The following is a 24719-nucleotide window of genomic DNA, read 5'->3' as shown; positions in this document are numbered from 1 at the left end:
TTTGAAAATATTCGTGTTTCTATGGCTGAAAGAAAACGAATGACAGATAGTGAGATCAAATCAAAGATATCGCTATTTTGTTTGGCGTTGATCATTCAGTAATTTCTCTATTATGAAAACAATTCCAAACAAGTGAAACAGTTGTCTGGAAACCTGTGCCTGGTCGGCCAAGGGTTACCACACCCTCTGATGATTGATATATTGCTGTAGTAGCCAAGCAGAATCGACGAGCAACCTCCACAACTGTTACATCCATGGTTGCAGCGGCACTTGGTAAGACAATATCCGCCAGTACTGTGCTCCAAAGGCTCCACATGAAGGGGTTGTACTCCCGAGTACCACGTGTTTGTGTTGCATTAACCATCCAAGCCAGAGGGGCAAGATTAAAGTGGTGTCGTCAACATGTCAATGGGACTGTCGCAGATTGGTACAACGTTCTGTTTACGGACCAGATTTCAGATTTGCCCTGGAATCAGATGATAAGCGTGTAAGGGTCTGGAGAGAACGAAGCACACGCAATCAGCCCAAGAACATCATCGAACATCACGCATTCAGAGGTGGCAGCGTCATGGTGTGGGCTGGAATTTCAATGGGATATCGCACCGAGCTGCACATCTTTAAAGGCGGTTCTGTGATGGCTGCGCGGTATCGGGATGAAGCCCTAGACCCCATTGTGAGACTCTATGCTGCAGCAGTTTGTCCTGATTTCCTCCTTATAAACCCGTCCCCATCGAGCCAACATTGTTGACGAGTACCTGGAAAGGGAGGATATTTCTCATGTGGAGTGGCCGGCATATTCCCCCGATCTTAATCCCATTGAAAACCTTTGATTTGTCCTCGGGACGTTTACCTCCTCCAGCCAGTCTCAGAGTTGGAAACTGCTCTAATGGAGGAATGGTCATTGCTTGCAACTGCGATGGTTGATCACCTCATTGAAAGCATGGAAAATCGTTGTAAACTTTGTGTGAAGGTCCGGGATGGTCAGTCACATACCACATTAATGTAAGTTTTGTTTTGTTTGTTTGCCTTTAAACATCATTATGTTAATGACGCAAATGTGATGTCATCATATAACTTACGAAAAGTAAATATTTTTTCATCTTTGTACACAATTCTTGTTTTCTTTAATGCATAAACAGATTTGCTACCTTCATGTGCAATTTTGTGTTAATCAAAGCTTTACTTTTCCATTTTTGATTTTACCATTGCGTGCTTAACTTTTGGATGCGTGTTTATGTATTTCTTACCATGTAGATTTTGGAAATGAATTTGGATATTTGAAAATTAAGGGTCTAATCTCTTTTAGAAGGATCGCAGGAAGGGCAGGTTTGAGGTAAAATTTCCATGATCACTAATGATCGAGGACAAATAAAATTAAGTATGTTTTTATTTAATTGTTTTTTTGGTCTTCAAGAAACGAGCTAGCCTCAGTGGTATATCAGTTGACATCTTATGTGTGATACAAGGTATCTAGGTTTGAATTACAGGTGAAGCACAGATGGTATTTTGTACTCTCATCTACGTTATTAATTCATTATTCATTCTCAAAGTGAATATAACAACAGTCCATTGAGAGACTGTGCTTGTTTACTGACTGCCAGCCCCACTCCCACCTGATTCTACTCACTCACTCACTCGCCTGAGGTGAGAGACCATCCAACCAGTTATGGGATGATGTGTGGTCAGCATGACGAACCCCCAGTCATTGTTGTAAGTTTTCATGACCGGGTTGCGCTACTCATTCGTAGTTCCCCAATTCCCTCACGATGGTGGATGGCCACCTGTCCCACACACAGGCTGAAATCTCAGGAGAAAAGTTGTCACGCTTCCCCAAGGAGACTCGAACCTGCACATATTCCATAGCTGGAGCCCAAAGCATGATGCCTCAGACCACATGGCCACGGTGGGGGACGAAAGTAGTCAGTGGCGGAGCGTGACCTTTCCAACAGTGTAAGCCTAGCATGATGAAGGATTGTGTTTATTTTTGGGCTGGGTCAGTAATTTATCCACAATCATCAATCCCTCCCCCATTTTTTCAGAACACTTCCCTGAAATTTTTCACAAAACCCTAATTTTGGCACTAAATTTAACCTTACACCCTTTAAAAACTAAGTTACACTAAATCAGATTAAATATTCTGGATAAATCCCTGAGCCTGGTGTTTCCTTTGCTAGGCTGTATATCTCCTACATTTCAACTGATAATTACGTCAGTTTTATTCCTATCACAATGAGTAACGTAACCATAAAAAAATGCAATGTTAGATAAAATGAAGAATAATGATAATAAAGAAACGAAAACAGAAAGAAACAGAAAAGTGCTGAATACTTTTTACAACCGCTGCATAACCAAGTATCAGCTCGTACCATGAATCACAAAATCGGGGCACTTTATTTTTCGTTTCTGTTACGGTGCCTGCTAGAGAAGTGGTGGGTGGGCCTACCTACATACACAAGTTTCTTCTTGGCAGCAAAATCCTTGCTGGACAACGGCATCTTCAACAAGTTCTCCACCCCCACCGCACAATCATACTCGTTTTCTTTCATAATGCAGTTGTTGTTGTTCACTATAACACTACAGCAGAGGAATGACAGCCCCCTTTTCAATGATGGATGGAAGTCGCAAAGAAATACCGCGAGACTTAACCATGCACACAACACATGAAAGGGGAAACAAAAACAAATCACATCCAAAAGCGGTCACTGCTCAACGCACTGATGTTTCGGACTCAGAGGGGAATATCCCTTTCGGACATAAATAAATGCCCTCTCTTGCCTTAAAATTCCCTTATATAAGAAAGACAAAATAAAATATGAAAGAAATGTTCGCTAATTCTGAGGATTTATCCAAAAATTTCTGTGAAAGGAGATGTAAGTGCTATCAAAGGGTAGTGTAAAAGAAAATCCTGCACCTGAAAGACCATAAACAGCCATTTCGTACGTTGTTCGAAGAGTGTTTAAACCACGGACTATGTAATTAATAATATTTTGTTCACATTTGACATGAGATTTGTAAAACTGGTTCAATATTCAGTTTTAATTAAACATTTTAATTTTTGAAAAAGTTATTGCACTTGTTACCTCAATTACTACCAGCTGAGTTCAAATATAAACGAAAAACAGAAATCTTAATATTTCCAATGTTTGTGCTCTCCTACAAGCGAAAAACAGAAACAAGCGTTTGTATATCTAATTTTCCCGTTTCTCGCTCATTTTTAGATGTTTCTCCTTTTTCCCCTTCCTGTTAGTTTCTTGCTTCAGAATTCCCTGTTCCTGGAAAAAAACCTCCTTGAAACACCACTGGCTCAAATTTCCTTTGCAGCCAACCATTCATTCATACCCGACAACGCTGGAGAACCCTCCTCTTGCAGGACCTGGGTCTCGCTCGCGCGTGTTCACGGTTAGCCAGTGAAGCCAACCCAAGCATAATGGTGCTAAATCTCGCACAAGTTTCAAAAGTCGTTTGGAAGTTGGGGATATAAATTAAACAAGAGGGCCGCTGTTCGTGGTAGTTGAATTTTCTAAAACTTTTCACGTATGACGTCGAACTCATCCCGTTGGTTGAACCATTCGAATTTATATTTATTTCTTGTTACAAATAAATATTAATAATATGTAGATCGCAGAACAATTTAGTAGTATGTAGCATAATTATGGAGTTTAAACGAGACCATGGATGTCCAGAAGGGGCAAGGGGAGGAAGCTCTTCCTGGAAAATGAATGTCAACCATAAAATAATATATTTCACACATATCATTTCATTTCAGTCACATCAAATTATGTTAATTATTGTAAGGGCGTTGCAGAAAAATGTTAACTTCAAATTGAATTTGTATCTTTTGAGGAGGCAACTTTATTATGGGGGAAATATACCTAGTTTACCCCCACCCCTGAAAAAATTACTATGCTTAATCCTCCCTGGTGGAAAGAAATACTGCGGACATCCATGAACAACACTTTTTGTAAACATAAGGTTTGCAACGCTGTTGTAAGCCTCTGGCCGGAAGGTTTACACACGTGGGTTTTGGCCCGCTCTTCTCCACCCAGAGAACGGGCCTTGCACCCAGATAGGGTAGGCACTGCTCGTTCGCGGTCAGAAATTTGTAAGGCAAAATTCAGAAGGCTTACAGCTTTCCACAAGCAGAAGGCGGGAGATCCCATGTGCCGCCTGGCGCTGAAGTGTTGCAATCTAACAAACATGATCTCGAACACTGGTGTCGACCCGATTTGAACTTGGAAGTTGTTTACGAATTTTTACGCTTAATTACATACATTTTACTAGAACTAATGAAGTGTAAGCCCGGCTTACACGGCTTACATGGACGCTCCGCGCCTGAAAGTAGTGTATATATATGTACAAGAAGTTAGTGCAGTAAACTGTGAAATCAAAATTATATATTGATAATAATAACAATCCTGTGCGTAACAGCCCATGAAGGGCCTTGGCTTACCTACCGACTGCCGGTCTCCCTCCCACGCTTTCCTTCGTCACCTCTAAGCGTGGAGATCTTCAACCAGGATTGCAACGATGGTGGGTTGCCACCGGCCCTATACACAGGCCACAGAGGAGGACGATTGTATATTGAGTCCCATGTAAAAGCAGACAACACTTTCAGTCCTTATTTTTAGTTAACAATTTTATCTACAGAGTGGTCCAAATCATGTAATGACTTAAGGGGCACCCTGTATACACACACTCAGCATTGCTCTCCATTCCTCCTGAGTATGGCAATTACGAGAGCTCAAATACCTATCACTACAAAATCTTCGTAATAAATTGAAAGTTCATATCTGACTGTTTTCTTTCCTAATTTCCTTAAATTGCCTATTTTTAAGTGAAAAGATTACCCCATGTTCTAAGCTGAAAATTTAATTTGTTTTCATCCTTTTTCAGATGATGATAAATATGGCCACGATTTCATAGGTGAAGCACGAATTCCCCTCATCAAGCTAAGGCCGCAGCAGACAAAGCACTTTAATGTCTACCTTGAGAAGCATTTCCCGGTAAGTTGTTGATTTCTGTATATGAAAATAAGCTACAGAGGAGAAAAGACATAGGATAGATTGTAGTATGAAAATCCAACATCTATGATACATATAAAGTGAATTCCAGAGATGAGCCAAAAATGTCATAGGCTTGTGGGAACTGGTAGCATGCTTAGAGAATTTTCAATAGATTTACTTGTACTACAATCATTTAACCTGGTTCTTAAAAGTCCTATTTTCCTTAGCTTAAAAATCACACATGTTGGCTATTTAGACAGGAGCAGGGGCGTACTGGCCTGTAGAGCATGGAGATTTATCACCTGTTGTTCAACTTGTGTAATATTTGTACGCTTAAAACTATTAAAAACAGGAGAATACAAAATATCCATATTTAACTACTGCTGTGAAATACAACTATTGACCAGAAGTTTGACTGTCAAAAATAAACATTACTTCAGCATTAACAAAATTTTAGTAACAATTTTTATCAAAATGTAATGTAAACTAAAAACTATTATAATGTAGTGAACATAACAATATATAATTAAAATGTCCAAACACTAATATTTTCTAAAGTAAAAAAAAATGAATAGAAACAGCACTGACAAAAAATAAAGATCTGCCTCCACACCCACATGATATCACTGAAACTACATCTAAAAGATATATTGGTGGTGGTTTACTGATATTATATAGTTTATTCTGCATTTAGATTGGGGCCCCACAAGTAACGCTGTCTGGGCCCCACTGGTTGAGCCAGTACGCCCCTGGATAGGAGGGTGACCCTTGCCCTGTCGGTGGCAGCACCATTGGCAGGAACCTCCGCTTACTTACACCAAATCAATTTAACGTATCTAAAGTAACTTCTACTTTCTGGTCTTCTCCTTTCCCTGTAGACTGACCAGGACCAGAGTTTGTGGTCAGATGAGTGGGTGAGAGGTCAAATCCTTGTAACTCTCTGCTATTCAACTCGCAGACGAGCCCTTGTCGTAGGAATTGTGAGATGCGCTCAATTACCAGCAATGGACAATAATGGGTTTTCAGATCCTTTTGTCAAACTGTAAGTACTGATTTGCTTTTAAAGCTACTATGAACATTACAATTTATAACACTAATAAAATAACATAGTTGGTAAAATGTATTTTGTCCAAAGTTTTGAATAGTTTTTTCTCGAGTATATGAACTAGTGCAAAAGTTGACATTGTTTCACATTTACTGGATGCACAATGAAGGGATTGCACCAAGTAATTTGGTTAATGGTGATTACTAACCTGTAAATGCTGGTTAGTATTAATTTTGGGCACCGCATTACAGCATGTGAATATCGTCACACATGATTAACCCCTCATTACATTACACAAGCTGGTGCATGGAGTAGTACTGTATGTTTATACACAAGCAGCGACCTGGCTAAAATTCATATAAAAAATGATTGGTATAAATGCACCAAAAGAAAGACAAAAAATAACCATGACTGAGAGAGACTGTACATTTGTGTCATACCCTTAGGTATGAGGGATTTTATTGGGAATGTAGCTCACTAATCATCATTCATCCTAGATTGTAGAGCAACTTGCTGCTCGTAGTGAGCTCGGTGGTAATGAGCAAACGGTACTAAAGTAAAAGGTACACTAAATAAACAACTAGAAATGACAAACTATTAACACTTCGATTTTAAAACCTTCGAACATGAATCATACATGGTAGGGTAGGTCTGGATGAAGTCTCATGATGAAGTTGAGATGAAGTTATAGAACAAAGTGTAAGCCTGTACTGCAAGCTCGTTTGTCAGGCTAAGTCAGTAACACTGACTTTCTTCGTAGACCGAAACCGAAGAGCGCTGTTCACTATTCCAATCCAATCCAAAGTCTGATCCTTCTACCTCTCTCCTCTATTCCTTTATCAGTGGAGACTTCCTCCATGCCGATTCGTCAAGTTTTTGCTTCCTATATCTTAGCAAAATTACAACCTGTTTACCTGTGAGCAGCTTGCTACACCAGTACCCCAGGAGGTCTCTTTACACTTGACTCTGCAATTTTTGACAAGCCTAAGAACTAAATATGCTAACCAAGGCAGAAATCTATTTTATTATAAAACATAAACGTAATGTTTCAACCTTCTAGCAAGGTCTTCAGACTCTGTACCAAGTACAAATGTAACAAGGTACACAACAGGACGATATACATACACAAAAATACTCCCCTCCAGACTATTGGAAAGTAGTTCTGGAACAATCTAGCAGGCGGTTTTCCCTTGTCAACTGTACTTTCACCTGAAAGAGAATGTCGCTGGACTCTTTAATTCACGCTCTATTTCCTTCATTCTTCTTCCTTCTTCTCTCTTCTTTCTCTCTTGTCCTTTCTACTTTGAAAGCTAGAAGGTTGAAACGTTACATTTAGTTTATGTTTTAAAATAAAATAAATTTCTGCCTTGGTCAGCATATTTAGTTTTTATATAATGGAAACAAGGCTTAATGGTGTTAAAATGCCCAAAAAGAGCAACTGGCTGGTAGAATAAGTGAACAAACCTTGGTCAGATTGTAGCTCTTAGAAAATGTACGGACTTAGGCTTTGTTACGCATTCATACATAATGCACGTATTTTTTATAAGTAAAGGGTTAGAAAGAGGAAAGAAAACAGGTCAGTCAGTTTTCTGTCTTAAACAAAGTACTAGTGGTATCATCTCCTGCTATGTGGATGCTGTACTGGACTTTAAATTATAACACCATTAAGCCTTGTTTCCATGATTATGAAAAAATATAAATATGCTGACCAAGGCAGTAATTTATTTTATTAAAAACCTAAACTAAACGTAACGTTTCAACCTTCTAACAAGGTCTTCATCAGACTCTGTATCAAGTACAAAAGTAACAATAAACTTTAAGCTAAAAGATTAAAAAATCGGCAACTTACGTGTGTGAGTATGAGATATTTTTCGTACTACGTTTCGGAGGTTACACTACCTCCTTCTTCAGGTTGAAACGTTGTTATTCAGACACCTGACATGGTGCCTCGTCGTGAAAGTGAAGGTTAAGGATTTAGGTTAAAAAGTTGCTTGAAGGACACTTTCTAAAAAAGAGTATGAATTACACATCTAAAACCGCGCAATACTATAAAAACAAAGGAACATCCAAGGCTAATGTCCGCGAACTGCCGACCAATGCACAGGGTAGGCGAATGCACAGTGTCAGCCCGTACCTGGGGAAAAGGAACTTCCCCTCCTCAAACCTTCCAAACTGGGGCTCGGGAGTCACCAATCCAAGGAGAAGTCGACCTCCACCTCGGCGGCTTTCCTAACCTCAGGAGTAACATGGAAGCCCATTTCGTCCCTAAACACTGCGGCTTTATCCCATTTTTTAAAGAAATTAACCCAGCCGTCTTCTAAATTCCCATCGTCCCTATTAAGCTTATTCCAATTTTCCGCGCATATATAAGCAGCTTCATATACGTTCCTGTCCAATTTATTGTTAACCTCCCTAATAATTTCCCTTTTAGCAATCTTATGACGGTTAACCAATATATGTTCAGACAATCCGGTTTTGGGTATGCCTTCCTTTACGTCCTTATCATGCTCTCCCCACCTGACTTGCATACTTCTCCCCGTTTGTCCCACATATTCCTTTCCGCATTCACACACTATCCTGTACACCCCTTTCCGCTCCTCAGGGTTGTTGCGTCTATCCCCCCTCCCTTTCTTATATGATGTAAAGTGCTTTTCAATACTCCGGGGCGCTCTTACCCCACATTTTATTCCGTAACTCCTCACGGACTTTTCATCTCTGGTCTTGTGGCCAACATCTTCATGCACTACGTCGAAAAAACCGCTATGGAGCATGCAGGGGGGAGGGGGGAGGTAAAATATTATGGGAGATATGTAGATGACATCCTCATCATAGGGGATGAAATCAAACTTGACAGCATTTTCGACCAATTGGGGAAGCAGGACCCCAGGATTGGGTTTACTAGGGAAGATATGGTCAACGGAAAGATCCACTTTCTTGACTTATGCCTTACTAAAACCGGACAACGGATCGTTACGGGGGTCTTTCATAAACCGTTAGCTGGAGAGCTGTACCTCCATAAGAGATCCCAACATTCGAATAGGACTAAATTAAATGTTTTTCTTAACTTTTACATTCGCGCCGAAAGATTGTGCAATGACGAGAAAGAGAAACGGAAAGAAGGGGAATGGATAAGGAGAGTGGGGGTAAAGAATGGGTACACTATCCGCGACCTGGAAAAAGTAGCTAGGAGAGCCAAAAGGATTGTTAGGCAAGAAACATCGCAATATGACATAGAGGGTAAAAAAACTGGGATAGAAAACGGTGAAAAAGGCACATGTTTCGTGGGGATCCCGTATTTTAAGGGGGTCTCAGAGAAAATTGAAAAGTCCGTGAGGAGTTACGGAATAAAATGTGGGGTAAGAGCGCCCCGGAGTATTGAAAAGCACTTTACATCATATAAGAAAGGGAGGGGGGATAGACGCAATAACCCTGAGGAGCGGAAAGGGGTGTACAGGATAGTGTGTGAATGCGGAAAGGAATATGTGGGACAAACGGGGAGAAGTATGCAAGTCAGGTGGGGAGAGCATGATAAGGACGTAAAGGAAGGCATACCCAAAACCGGATTGTCTGAACATATATTGGTTAACCGTCATAAGATTGCTAAAAGGGAAATTATTAGGGAGGTTAACAATAAATTGGACAGGAACGTATATGAAGCTGCTTATATATGCGCGGAAAATTGGAATAAGCTTAATAGGGACGATGGGAATTTAGAAGACGGCTGGGTTAATTTCTTTAAAAAATGGGATAAAGCCGCAGTGTTTAGGGACGAAATGGGCTTCCATGTTACTCCTGAGGTTAGGAAAGCCGCCGAGGTGGAGGTCGACTTCTCCTTGGATTGGTGACTCCCGAGCCCCAGTTTGGAAGGTTTGAGGAGGGGAAGTTCCTTTTCCCCAGGTACGGGCTGACACTGTGCATTCGCCTACCCTGTGCATTGGTCGGCAGTTCGCGGACATTAGCCTTGGATGTTCCTTTGTTTTTATAGTATTGCGCGGTTTTAGATGTGTAATTCATACTCTTTTTTAGAAAGTGTCCTTCAAGCAACTTTTTAACCTAAATCCTTAACCTTCACTTTCACGACGAGGCACCATGTCAGGTGTCTGAATAACAACGTTTCAACCTGAAGAAGGAGGTAGTGTAACCTCCGAAACGTAGTACGAAAAATATCTCATACTCACACACGTAAGTTGCCGATTTTTTAATCTTTTAGCTTAAAGTTTATATTTAATTGTGAGTAATCCGCACCTTACCAGTATACAAAAGTAACAAGATACCAAAAACAGGGCAATATATATACACAAAACATTACTCCCTCCAGACTATTAGAAAGTTGTTTTGGAACTTTCTAGCAGGTGGCTTTCACTATTGAACTCTACTTTCACCTAAAAGGCTAAAAATATATATAAAGAAAATGAAGGAAAAAGAGCGTGAGATATAAAGCCCAACCCACATTCTATATGGAAGTATATATTTTTAGCCTTTTAGGTGAAAGTACAGTTCAATAGTGAAAGCCACCTGCTAGAAAGTTCCAAAACAACTTTCTAATAGTCTGGAGGGAGTAATGTTTTGTGTATATATATTGCCCTGTTTTTGGTATCTTGTTACTTTTGTACTTGATACAGAGTCTGATGAAGACCTTGCTAGAAGGTTGAAACGTTACGTTTAGTTTATGTTTTTAATAAAATAAATTACTGCCTTGGTCAGCATACTTATATTTTTTCATGGACTTTAAAGCATGCTTTCTTTAGTTTCATACACTTGACACTTTCATTCAACAAAATGTGTGTTTTTTGTACCTTTTCATTTACTCCCTCTGTCCCATAATTATAGTCCGGTATGCCAAAATGGTAACTTTTTATTTAGGTTCTTTTGGATACTTGATCGGCAAATTTGTACTGATCCTTGAGTAATAACGTTGTATGACACATTCCCGTGTTACACTTACTTCTTCTGTATACACCAATGTCACAGTTTGAATATCGTACAATTATTATGGGACAACAAACAAAAGTGTACCGGACAATAATTATGGGACAGAGGGAGTACATGATCAGTAACGTTTTGCAATTAAAAGTTCATTTTCTAGAGTTTGATGAAAGTTGATTAATTTGACCCCCCACCCCCACCCTTCAACTGTACTGTGCATACTGTATTTTCTGTAACTTTTAAATTAGTAACTTCCTAGCATTTCCAATATTGGTGGTGTTTTTTTTATATATTCCTGCATTGTTTAAAACGTTTTGCGATTTTGGACTGGGATTGGGAACAGTTTAAATGTTTTCCTACAGTAACGTATGGAAAACAGTGCCCCATTTAATGAATAATTCGCATGATGAATGCTGTCCGAATGGATTGCATTCGTTATGTAAGGCACCACTGTATAATCAAACAAGAACTGTTCAACTTAAACTTATGATGCTTTATTTATTCTCGGTTGAACTGAAAGGAATATCAGAGGAAGATAAATTTTGGCATCTCATCTTCATACAAATACAACTAGATTTTGTTGGGCCATGCTGGTTTGTTAAATATATATATGCTGTTAAAATTTCAATTTCTTCTAACTCTTTATTAAGAGGGAGGATGACAATATTTAATTTCCCTCGAGAGACTGATACAAAACTTATTTAACACTCTACAATAAGGAGTGTTACTTCTACGACTTTTTGTTCATCTCTGCATATTTACGGAGAGTGTGCAAAACTTTTCTGTTGGGAGATGGTTTACAGCTTCAAAAGGTCCAGTCTGCTGAGGATTATGGGTAATGCGATGTTGGCAAATTTGCATATAATTCTACTAATGTGATATTTGGACCAATAACCTACAGATTGCTGCCACCGCTATAATTTACAGCAAGTTTTTATATTATACTGCTTCTGCTATCTTCATGAACATGCAATAACTATATCTTTAAATATTTATGAACATTTAGTATTAATCATATTAGATTGTCATTACTGAAAAACCTTGCTATATGGAAAGATAAATTATTCAGAATTCATGTTGAAATTATAACATAAATTGTTTATTGCAGACATCTTAAGCCTGACCCTTACCACAGGAAATACAAAACATCTATTAAGTGGAAAAATCTCAATCCTGAATTTAATGAGGAGTTTGTGTTTGATACAAAAATAACAGATCTCACACGGCAAATTTTGGAAATTACAGTTTGGGATAAGGATTATGGGAAAAGCAATGATTATTTAGGTAAGTTAAAAATTAGTCTAGGAGTTATTGTTTCATGCAATGAATGAAACTGAATATTTTGTTAACTGTGTAAAAACGAACAAACAAAAGCAAACAAAAATCACAAACTTCTTGAAGTGAGAACGGGTAGCTAATGTTGTTACACGTTTAAGCAATTTTGTGTATTAACACAGGGTGCCTACTCAATGGGAATTTCTTGAATTCAGGGAATTATGCATGAACTCCTACGTGGATTTTTCTCTGTGGACGTGAAAAATTGCAGCTTTCCACCAATCCAAATTAATTCATACATAATTACAAATGCCTCGAGGCAAATTTTCCACAGATTAACTTTCATTTTTATCGAGGAAGGAAAAGAAATGAAAGCTGCATGGAAAATAAGACCGGAACTACTTGTTAGTGACCTTTGCAGAACAATCAGTGTGACTGGCAGAAGATTATTGCAAGATATCTTCAAGTTAGGTAAATTTGAGTTTGACATTCTTAAAATATCAACAATTTTTCGTATATTAGTATATTCTGTAGCATTTTTTACTTAGGTTTGTAGATATATTTCGAGACTGAGTAGAAATGGCAAATGTAAACTCCACATTTTAAATGGAATATTTTAAATAGTAAATACACAGTTTAATTGAATTGCCAACCCCTGTAGCAGAGTGGTTACACTGCGACACAATCCATTCATGAATTTCATTATATCATCACTCATTCCCATCTTCAAAAATTAGCCAAAAATGGCAAAAAGCGAAGTAATATAAAGCAAATCAATCAATCAAGTTTAATTGATTTAATTGAATTGAATTAGAATTTTTGGATAGTCTGGAATCGCACAGACCCTTTATATCTTTAATATATATGTGTGTGAGAGGCAGTAATACGTAAGGCTGAAATAGATTAGATTAGATTTATTTCCAACCACTTGATCATATGAGTACAAATAGCACTATGATATGGGATAGGTCAATTACATGTATAATTTTGAGTGCAAAGGAATTAACACATACTTAAGCATGTTAAAAAGTATAAAAGAGTATAAAATAACATAATATAAAAAAAATAGAAGAAAAATCAAAGGTTATGTCTATTAATGAGAAGAAAAATCAAAGGTTATCTATTATGAAAAATATGATCTAAGTACTCCTCTGTGCTGTAAAACAAACACTTCATTAGCAAGCTCTTTACTGTCATTTTAAATTTAGTTGGATTATGATTCTTGAATTCCTCTGGCAGTTTGTTATAAAGGAAAAAACATGTACCCTTGAATTTTTGGAAAGTTCGCCTTGAAAACCTGGAATTATACTTGAATTTTATCATGGTGGCCACCCTGAAATACAGTACTTACTTAAACATGTTTTTCATTTACTGGTATCTTAATTACTATAATGTGAGAGGAATTGCTTTTAGCTTGCACTAAATATGACAATTTTAAAGTAGGGTCTACTGCATGTTCATTATTTTTGTTTATATACTTTACTACTATAGTGTTATTTTATTGATATTCTTAAATAATGCATATTTTTGTCAATTCGAATATTTTGTGACCCCTTGGAGTTCAAATTATAGAGAGTCCACAGTACTGTTTGACCAGCGATCCGAGAGCTCTCGAGTTTTCTGCGCATGCCCGAAGTAGAAGAGTCCAGTCGTAAATTGGGGGAGTTTGTGGAACCACTTCTCTGAAACGCGAGCAGCGCAAGTGTCACGTGGGGAAAGTGAGCAATGTTGCCAACCGGAGAATATTGACACAAGATATTGGAAGTGCTCTGGCCGTGGAGAGGCGTCTTTGCAAAAGCTGAAGTCTTGAACGTAGCGCCAGTTCGGCATCTTTGACCCAACCTCAGAGGAAGCCGACCGGACCCGTATCTGGTTTCGGGCTACCACCATGGGGGTCTGGAAGGGGGGGGGGGCATGAAAAATGAAAGTCAACCAAAAATTATGTATTTCACACATATAATTTCATTTTAGCCACAATAATATGTATTAATTATTGCATGATCACCATAAATTCAAATTTAAGCAATGTTTTTTTTTATGGAAGTGCACTGTTTTTGGAGAAAATGTGCCTTGTTTGCCCCTCTGGAAAAAAAAATACCTTGTATAAGTGAAACTGCAATTCTTCTATTTTAAATTGTAAGAAGGACAAACGACATGGTTGTGATACAAAACAAGTAATTGTCACAATCCTTTACTTCTGTGCATATCCCTCAGTATTCGATACTTATGTTCTGGTGGATAAGCATCCTCGCAGATTGGTAACACTGTTCAACGTGCAACCCCGAACTGCATTCTCCCACCTCACGAACTTCCCCTTTTTCTTGGCACTTTGCCAACTGGAGCTCTCGGATCGCTGGTCAAACAGTACTTGGTTAAGAATCAGTAATACATGAAAAAAATATAATCTCCAGAATATGTATACAGTACAGTGGGTCTGATAGACCTGATCGACCATTAGTGTTGAGCAGGTGGATATAGCTGCTTATTTATTTCTGAATTTGCTATGTCTTTGATATGCAAGGAGAAGTCAGAAAACAAGTTTCCCTAATTAATATCTCATGTTAACCAGCGTAGTAGTCATTTTGAATATGTATTTTTCAAGATTCAAGTGTAGCCGACATTGGAAACTGTTGCCATCTACCAATCAAAATCTAAGTTTCATCTCAGCCAAGAAGCAGCTCGACTGGAATAGAACATTATATATTAATTAGAGAACCTTACTTTCTGACTTCCCCTCGTATATATCATAAAATGAAACATCTATACTTACAAATTCGATTGTTTTTGTATAAAGGGGGCCTGGAGCTTGGCTGGAATTCCAAAGGGGAGAGATTGAAACAATGGATAGACATGATTAAGTACCCTGACCATAAACATGAAGGATGGCACTATCTGGGAGAGGAAGTTTTGTCAGACTGAGGACGGCAGAAACAGGGCTTTCAGCTAAGAAAGTCCAAGTAATGTCGGAAAACAACATGCAAAGGCTGGTCCTTATAAATTTAATCATTGCATGCAGAAACAGGTATTGCATTATAAAGAACTCTGTGATAATTTTTTTACGAAGTCAAATGGAAAAGTGGCTGCTGTTCACAAGGTATGCACAAATAACATGCTAACTAGGTGTCACGTATAACCATTGGTGTTCTTTTCATTCATACTTGCTTGTATTGGTACAAGATTTCCATTCGGAAAATGTAAATTGAAAATCTTGGTTGAACTTTGAAAAAAGAAAGTGAGAAAGAAATAAAAGCTGTTGTTGTTGATTGAAACAAAAGGTCTAAAACATGCCTGAGCTGATACCACTTTGAACAAATACCCATACCAATGTAAATACCCTTACCGATTCCCACTTTACAAATGCATGAAAATTGTAATAATTAGGCCAAGCAGTCTAAGGTGTCAGGCTATGGGAGGCATGCTCATTACTCTCTCCTGGCATAGGGGGAGGGGGCACCCACCATCATGAGGAAATTGGGGAGCTATGAATGAGTCATGACTCTACTTTGCCCTCACCCTCATGACTCTACTTTGCCCTCACCCTCATGACTCTACTTTGCCCTCACCCTCATGACTCAACTTTGCCCTCACCCTCATGACTCGACTTTGCCCTCACCCTCATGACTCGACTTTGCCCTCACCCTCATGACTCGACTTTGCCCTCACCCTCATGACTCGACTTTGCCCTCACCCTCATGACTCGACTTTGCCCTCACCCTCATGACTCGACTTTGCCCTCACCCTCATGACTCATCTTTTGCCCTCACCCTCACCTTTCACCCTCACGACTTGCCTTTTGCCCTCACTCTCACACACCCTCCTTCACAAGTCTTTGGAGGGTGAGGGTGAGATCTGCTCTCATAAGGGTCGACCTCCGGAGGGTGACCACCTCTGCAAATGAGTACCGTAACCTTATGGAAAACCTACAATGACTGGGGATTTGTTGTGCTGATCACACGTCACCCCATAACTGGTTGGATGGTCGCCCACCTCTGTTGAGGCATGTGGGAGTGAGGCCAGCTGTCTGTGTGTAGACCCTTCATGGGCTGTTACGCCACTGGTTAAGAAAAAAAGTTTTTTTAAAATATTGAATTATATTGGTGGGCGAGTATTCCATTCAAATTATATGCACCAATTTACCATAAATTTGATTCTAAATATTCAAGAATTACATCAAGATAATAAAATATGTTATGTGATTACAAAATCTATTTTTTTTTAATGAAATTTTGAATTTTGCATAGTTTTCAGTGTAATTAGACTCCGCAAAAGTCTCACGTGGAACTTTCGCACCGGGAATATATTTGTGGTAGTGACAAATAAATTTCAACCATACTTGCCAATGCTGATACCGATATATCAACATTGGTATCAGCTCAGCCCTAGTCTAAAATTCTTCGTACAACTCTTATATTTTGTACAAGTGATGTGATTATAAAATGAAATAAGAAAAGATAAGAGTTGTGTACACATCAAACTCCATGTTGTAAGGTGTATATGATTTTCACATGCTATCAAAGAATTTACAATAAGAAGCATGGAACAGAGATAATTAAAACAGATCAGATATTTTGTCAATTTCAGACCATCAGATGTGGCAGACGGAGGAATAGCACTCAATCAGGCCATTACTTTTGTCTCAAACTTTCAAAACATGAATATAAGTTTTTCTTATATTATTCTTGTGGGAATATTGACGATAGTTTTGAAATTTTAAAAGAACACATCTCATTTCTTAATATGGTGGCAACTCTGTGAATGGTGGAGAGGGGTGTGCTTGCTGGCCATAAAATTTCTTAAGTATGATTCCAGTGTTATGTTTTTCCACTTTAGACATTTTACCTTCCTATTCCTGAAGAAAAATATATTTGAACCCAATTGTACCTTTGAAACTAAACTCCATGCTGAAACACAGGCCTGCCAGAGCAGATTTTTCATGGTCATTGCATTGAGGCATTGAGTCTCATCACCACAATTTTCTGGCTTTCGAGACCGGAACCCTCTACTACTTCTTAAGAAGCTCCCAAATTGTTCTCGTGATCCTGAGTGAATGCCAAAATTGTGTGATTCCTATCAGGAATCAAACCCAAGACTACAGCTCACACCAAAGGCAAGAGTGATAAACATTTTGCTGTGCAGGAAGCTGATTATAAATTTACCTGTATTATATTATAATATCTTTACCCATAGTCCCTTGAAAAATACTTAAATCAAGTTTGCTCTATATATGTAATCTGTTTTCAAATTCACTTGAAGTTTGCACCACTGGTGGCAACATGAAGTATAAGTATTTACTATTTGACAGCAGAGAAAAAAAATACTATTCTTCTTCTTTTTAACTGTCCCTGTCAGCATTATCTTGTCGACTTTGGACATTGTTATTGTTTTGTATTTGTTTTAATGTTTTCTTCTAAAATTGATAGTTAGTCTCACAAATTAATCAGAATCACAAATATAAAACGATTATTATGAATAATTCACCTTTTTTTGTAGTTTCTTTTTTTTTAATATATATATATGTATATATAAAAATCACTTTATATTTCAAGTCTACATTTCCGAGAATATGCATACAGCATCCATATTAATGAAGGGGATAAATCTGTTAGAATGGATGAGTGTGATATTGGAAATGGAATTTTTAAACGTTGTAAACCTTTGTAGAGTGTGATTTGTTGATCTGAAAAAATTGGACATTCTAGAAATAAATGTTGAGCATTACTAAGGTGGTAAGATTTGAAATGATCAATAATGTGGTACAGTGGGATCCATGAGTATTACCGTGCAAATTGTCCATCACCTTGTTTGTGTACTTCATTTGAACCAATAAGAGCTTCGAGAATTAAAAGAAAACTCAAGAAAAGCTGTCGTGGACAATTTGCATGGTAAAACTCATGGATCCCACTGTACATGCCCTCTGTTCCCAGAGCAAGGAAATTAAGATAGTGTCTTGCTTGAAAAAAAAATCTCAGGCATTCTGAAATTATAAATAATCTAGGTACATGTATGTGTTAAACAATTTGTGTTACCTATTTACCAAGGCAGCCAACCTTATTATATGCACTTTTTTTCATGCACCCACTGAGTGATATTTCCATTGTTTTTGTACATAGACAATACCATGTGGATATATTAGTTGGATAGTATCACTGTTCTCCAAAGACTTTGTACAAATGACACACGTATATTCTAAATATTTTTATTAGAGAAAACTGGTCACTGATGCTTATAGTGTCAAACTTTGTTCACTACAGAAAAGACAGTCTACTTGTTAAAAGGAGAAATACAGTGCATTTTCATTGTAAATATGTAAATATATGTATATACTAAGTGGACATTTCATATTTGTTTCCTAGTTGCTGTGTTTTACAGGTATTGCCAAAGTATCTAAAAGAATGCTGTGGAAAATGAAGATGCAGAAATGTGAAAAATAGAGAAAGAAGGATTTGAAATGCATAGTGGTCCATAACTGCAAAGTTGGGCAGTGTGCGAAATAAGCTTTTTGCTTGGAGCGGAATTCCCACTCTGTGACATTTTGCAATTTCATTTTGGGGGGTTTGCAAATTTGTATGTTACCAGTTAGTAATCTAAACTATTGCCTTACTGTTCCAAGGTGCGTACCTTAAAACAGGACATTAATCTAACTAACTCTCTAGTCTTCTTAAACGAGAAAGGTTTATGACTGCAGCAACACAAGCCTCCCGTATGTCCCTATCCTGAGCAAGATCTATATACTCTCTTCCATTCCTACCAATTTCCTTTAGGTCCATCTCAACATTATCCTTCCATCTTCATCTTGGTCTTCCTACAGGTCTCTTACCACCAGGTCTCCCAACGAATCCTGTAAACTCTTCTTTCCTCTCCCATTTGTGCCACATGGCCTGCCGACATAAATCTTCTTGATTTAATTACTCTAATAATATCTGGACATGAATACAAATTATGTAGTTCTAAATTATGTAACCTTCTCCACTCACCTGTCTCCTCATCCCTTTTAGGTCCAAATATCTTCCTAAGGATCTTATTTTCAAATACTCTCAATTTATGTTTCTCTTTCATTGTAAGGGACCAAGTTTCACATCCATATAATACTACAGGCAAAATTAACCTAGAACATTAAATATTATAACATTTACATGTAATTTCTTAAACCCACACTCACACAAGGAGCTATTGACATAGTAACACTGAGAAAACTTGACCAAATTTCTATTACCCGTTCAACTTAATGATGGCATGCGGCAAGAAATGTGATCTATCCATAAGGAATAAAGCTGACCGAATCAACTCTTATTTCGGTTATTATCTGTTTCTAGGATCTATAACAGATACGACGATGCATAAATTAACAATAACAACTATTTATTACTGCCAAACGGTAAGATACAAAGTTGTACAATTTCTATAACGTCTTCACTCAGAGACCGCCATACTCAGGGACGTCGTTAGGGGGGGGCCCAGGGGGCACTGGCCCCCCAAAACGTTCACGTGGTCCCGGCAAACTGTTCTACATTTGCTGAAAATTTTACTTTCATGACAAATATTGCAAACTACTTTTTAAGTATTTTTTTTCTTTCAGTTAGAAACACTGTTCTTAATTTGAGTGGCACGATCCCAAAACCACATTTCGTTCTCGTTTTCCTGGTTTTAACTATAGTGGATGTCAGTGTAGGAACCTAGAACTTCGTCGTTTCTCGGAATTTTGAGGGAGCGGTCTTTCCATCGCTAGCAGTCGTAGGTCAACAACAGACAGGGTTGGGTGTTGAGTGTTGCCGTTGCGTCCAAACAATGTTTTGAGCTTGAGTAGATTAAAGAACGACCGCTTGTGAAGCGGTAAACCACATATATGCAAACAGTTACAACTGGTCCCGAATCAGAGCGCAATACACGCTAAATAAGAATAATGGTGGCAGGATGCCTCATATCTCCGAGTAATTAGTGTTATTCGCACCAATTATCTATTCTACTATTGAAACAGTCTAAAACACGCAACGTGTTAAAAGTAATTATCTTCACAAACTGTACGATTTCTCGAGTCGCATATTTTGATCGATATCGTGAAGACCGATTTTGGAAATCCTTCTCAACAAATGATGCCTCCCCGATTGAGCAGTGATAGCATTGTTGCCTTATAATCGAGGGATCCCGGGTTCAATACATTGGTGCAGCAGGTACACAGTGGTCCGGATCTTACTTTAAAATGTAGGTCCAGTCCTGATTAGCCTTACTGTGCATAAAGTGGACTTAAAAACACCAACTCAACTTCCTAATAAACTTTTCGAAGAATCGAAAATTTAAACAAGAACAAGTAAATACATCTTTGTAATTTTGAAGTAAATTATTATTATTACTGTTATTATTTTGGGTATATTTGGTTCGTATGAATCTGCCTCACACTTATTTTGTTGAGTCAAGAACAACCCTTGAAATAAGTCACTGGAAAGACATGTGAGGTTGCACATATATTTAAGCATCTATAAATATATAATAACCCGTGGTTTCACAGCCCTGCAAGGGCTTTGGTCTATCTCCCGACTGCCAGTCCCTCCCACAATCCTACCTAGAGGTGTGGAGATCTTTAACCAGTAATGGGGTGACGTGGGGTCAGCAAGTCGAACCCCCAAGCGTTATAGGGGATATCCGTAAATAATAATTATATTATTGTGGTAAGGAGTCGTCGTCATTTAACAAACTTTATTGATTTATTCCATCAGCATTATTTAAAATGTAGTGACATACTGAACTTACCAACTTAACAAAGGCACATTAATTGCCTAATGAGGCATTTTCCTTGTGTTGCAGAGCAGGTTCAGTTTTTTGGAGTATTGCAATGTTTTACACAGTCTGTTTGAAGAATTTTTAGAATATTGATGTTTTGTCAAAGGGACCACCCCCGAATTAATATCTGTGGATGTTTTACAGGTTTCATCGTATTTAAGAAGGTAATTTTTCCGGTGCAACTTTCCTCCGTACAACATGTCTTTTGCCACTCAAGCTGAAGAGCCGATTCATAGGTGCAACGACCTTGGCAGAAAGAAACTCTGATTGGCACCATGTTGACAAAAGACTCAAGAAGTCCCGCAACCGACAGAACTCGAAGCGCTCAGATCCTACGGTGCAATACACTTTGATTGAATACAAATGGATGCATTGGTAGGAAATGCAGTGATTTTATGGGCCGTCCCTTTCTGGGAAGTCGGGGATCTTTTGAAAACACACTTTCCCTTTATGCACACCAGGGGGCCTAAGCCAGGTCACCCCCTCCCACAAAATCTTCTCTTCATCTGGCTCTGGTTATCGGCCGCGCCAAAATGTACTGCAGGTAGCTAGGACTTTCTGGGTTAATTACTTTATGGTTCAGCATGGACATAGGCTTTTCAAATTTCAAGAGACAACATTCTACTGTTTGTCCCTTTTCTGGCGGGAGATGAATTACAAAGATGTCACGGTTCCTTCAGGTTCCCACACTCAACCCTTGTGCTCATAACCTGCAATGAAGGGAAAGGCCATAATACGCCTTTGTAACGTATCGACTTTATATCCTTCTGCTTCTTTTTGCCCTACCGTGTTGATTGGTCGATAATTGATGACTGTCAGCTAGTTCGAAGAAGAGTTTGATCCGAGAAGTGGTTTCATAGTTAGCTTCTGTAAACGTGAGATTCCTGTAGGATCACGGAGTGCTTGAGATCTCATTTTCATGCATTTCGAGTGAAATTTCGATTGATTTGGTTCATTTTACTTTGCTCTTCTGCTACATTTGGCTAATTGCGAAGATGGTGATGAGTGATGATATGATTAAATTGATCAATGGACACAACAAACACCCATGCTCAGTCCGGAATTCGAACCCGGCACACCTGGCATCGTAGCACGATGTGCTAACCACTCCGCCATGGTGGTAGGCGAAGTGAAATTTGGAGTGTGAAGCTGCCAGCTCGTTTTCCTCTTGAAAAAATTAAGTGGGATCGACTAAATGTCCAACACATTGACTTTCTAAATTGGTGTCCGACTACCACACAGGAGACCGGGTTTGACTCCCAGGGCGGTTGATCTCACATGTGATGAAGAATAAGTCACATTTCAATTAAGGAGGGAAATGAGGTATGTAGTCAACTTTATATAGTAGTGTGCATGCTCTAGAAATAATACGTTTCAAAATTCTCCATATTTTGTGATTTTTCTTCATTTAGCCTCTACCGGGGTTGTCAAAGGTACATTGGATACCCATAACTTCTATGGGTTTTATTGGGTTCTGTTGCAGGACCGGAACCTTTATTCTCGCACAATTTAAATTCGATCCTAGTAGTGTATTGTTCCATTAGAAAAAGGATACTGGATCGTATTTAAATTGATCCGGATTCCTGCGCCAAATTTTAATTGATCGTGGAAAAAAGGTTCTTGGACAGTGTTTAAATTCAGCCGCAAAACAAGGTTCCTGGACCGTATTAAAATTTTACCGAAAAAAGAGTTCCTGCACCGTATTTAAATTCATACAGAAAAAAGGTTCCTGAACTGAATTGAGGCCTAGAACCCATTTACACTTGCTGACTTTCTCTCCCGGATGTGAAATGACTATTGACAATACCTGGACCATTAACAACCCTGGGATTGTTAAAGATTAGGGAACGCATACATTTGTTCTTCCATTATAGGACCAGAACCCTTTTCTCTCGCACAATCTAAATATGTACCAAGTTGTGAATTGTTTCATTTCAATACGGAACTTTGACCCTATTTAAACTGATCCGGAAAAAAATGTTCCTTGACCGTATTTAAATTCTTCAGAAAATGAGGTTCCTGGACCGAAATTAAATTCATCTGGAAAATAATTCATGGACCGAATTGAAAACGTTACAGATGAAGAGGTTCCTTACGGTCCAGAACCCATTTACGCTTGCTGATTTTCTCTCCTAGATGGGAATTGAATTTATTTAAAATTCCTGACCTTTAGCAACTCTGGCCTCCACCGGCAAATGCAGACGCTGTGGCTGCTGCTTAGTGCTTAGGCGGGAAAGTTGATTAGACATACAAATAAAATTAATCCAAAGTTCTATAGCGAATAATAGTTACTTACACAATAATATCATGAAATATGGAGAGCCAAATTACTTATCAAGCATTTTATGTTTTTTGTCTATAATAGTGGGAGCGAAAATCATTTGCCCTTGCTGGTGAACTCGGTTCCTGCAAATTCAAGATGACATTTCTAATTTTCATTTCTATTTGGGCCGACAACTCCGTGGTGGAGTGGTTAGCAGGTTACGCTACGAAGCAGAATGTCCCATGTTCGAATTCCGGCCTCAGAATGTGTGTTCTTCGTGATGGTCCTTTCATCAAGTTAATCTTAACTCATTCTCATCTTCACGATTAGCCAAAAAGTGTCAGAAAAGTGAAGTAAAATGAACCAAGTCAATCAATCATTTCTATTTCGTTATTTTACGCCGCTTTTCTACCTCTTGGGTTAAATGCGACGATGAGATTGAATGATGATTCGAAGGAATAGCGATGCGAGACAAGATGCAACTACACCTGTCCAAGGTCCGAAGCTTGGACCTCTGGTTTCGTAGTATGTCATGCTCATGCTTCGGGAGTGGAATCCTTTGAATGAAAAACTATAAAAGTAGGGTGAAAGAAAACAACATTGTACTGTGCAAAAAAGCCATGTTTAGGTCCTCTAATGATAACTACAGTTATTCAGTAAAATTAATTTTGAAGGACAAACCCTCCAAAGTGTTTTTCCATTTGGTGACGCACGGTCATCACATCGAGTCCCATCTAGTTTTGAGAGTGGAATTCGCTTACATATTGATTTCAAGTAGCTTCTCAATTGTCCTCACGGTGTTGGGCCATCACAGAAATTTTGGAGTTTCTACCAGGGATTGAACCTTGAAAAACTAGAGCGCAATAATTTGAACGGGCGGGAATTTTGTTGTTTCTATTGCCATCATATATTCAGTTTTGCACGCGCAAAGAGGATTACTTTTAAGAAATTAGATGTGTTCATAAAATTTCATATATATAGTCATCGTTCTCCAATGTGTACAGTACGACGCCACAAAAGACTCGTGTATGTCCCATAGCATAGTGGTTAAGGGTGTCGCCTTGCACTAAAGGCTGCCGGATTCGATTCTGGTATAAACAATATACACGGGATGCCTATCTTGAACTCATTACACAAACATTTCATTTTCGCACCGTTGTCATACTTGTACGTACACCTAATACCAGCACCCTTTTATATCTAAACCCACGGAAGAGGATTTTCTCTACCTCTCAATTTTCTTCGAGCAAATTTATAAATCTAAGGAGTAAGGACTATTGACATTGTTCTTGGTGTCTCAAAAATCTGACATAAGAGAAAATACATGGATTTTTAAAGACTGTCTAGATGCCATTAAGTTAATAAGTTCATTCTGCATTTAGATTCCCGAATAATGGCCATGGATTTCGGGAGTCTATATCCGTAATTTTTT

At 38.4% G+C, this 24719-nt stretch overlaps 1 protein-coding gene across 3 annotated transcripts in view; it reads left to right on the top strand.

Annotated features, from left to right (window-relative positions):
• The window catches only part of Rph (Rabphilin), a 282167-nt gene extending 266146 nt beyond the window's left edge, over nt 1–16021 (top strand). For 2 of the 3 annotated variants that reach the window (XM_083128582.1, XM_083128581.1), the window contains exons 14-17: nt 4894–5003; nt 5882–6045; nt 12083–12258; nt 15044–16020. In XM_083128582.1, the coding sequence (XP_082984708.1) occupies nt 4894–5003; nt 5882–6045; nt 12083–12258; nt 15044–15168 (575 nt within the window). In that variant the 3' untranslated portion in view covers nt 15169–16020. Of the gene's footprint in view, nt 1–4893; nt 5004–5881; nt 6046–12082; nt 12259–15043 lie in introns of all 3 variants that reach the window. The other variant, XM_083128583.1, reaches the window with a different exon arrangement.
• Nucleotides 16022–24719: the final 8698 nt, after the last annotated feature.

This window comes from Lepisma saccharinum, chromosome 9 (genome assembly GCF_977018435.1).
Source record: "Lepisma saccharinum chromosome 9, izLepSacc3.1, whole genome shotgun sequence".
In the NCBI taxonomy this organism is placed as follows: domain Eukaryota; kingdom Metazoa; phylum Arthropoda; class Insecta; order Zygentoma; family Lepismatidae; genus Lepisma; species Lepisma saccharinum.
This window is presented reverse-complemented; position numbering and strand designations above follow the sequence as displayed.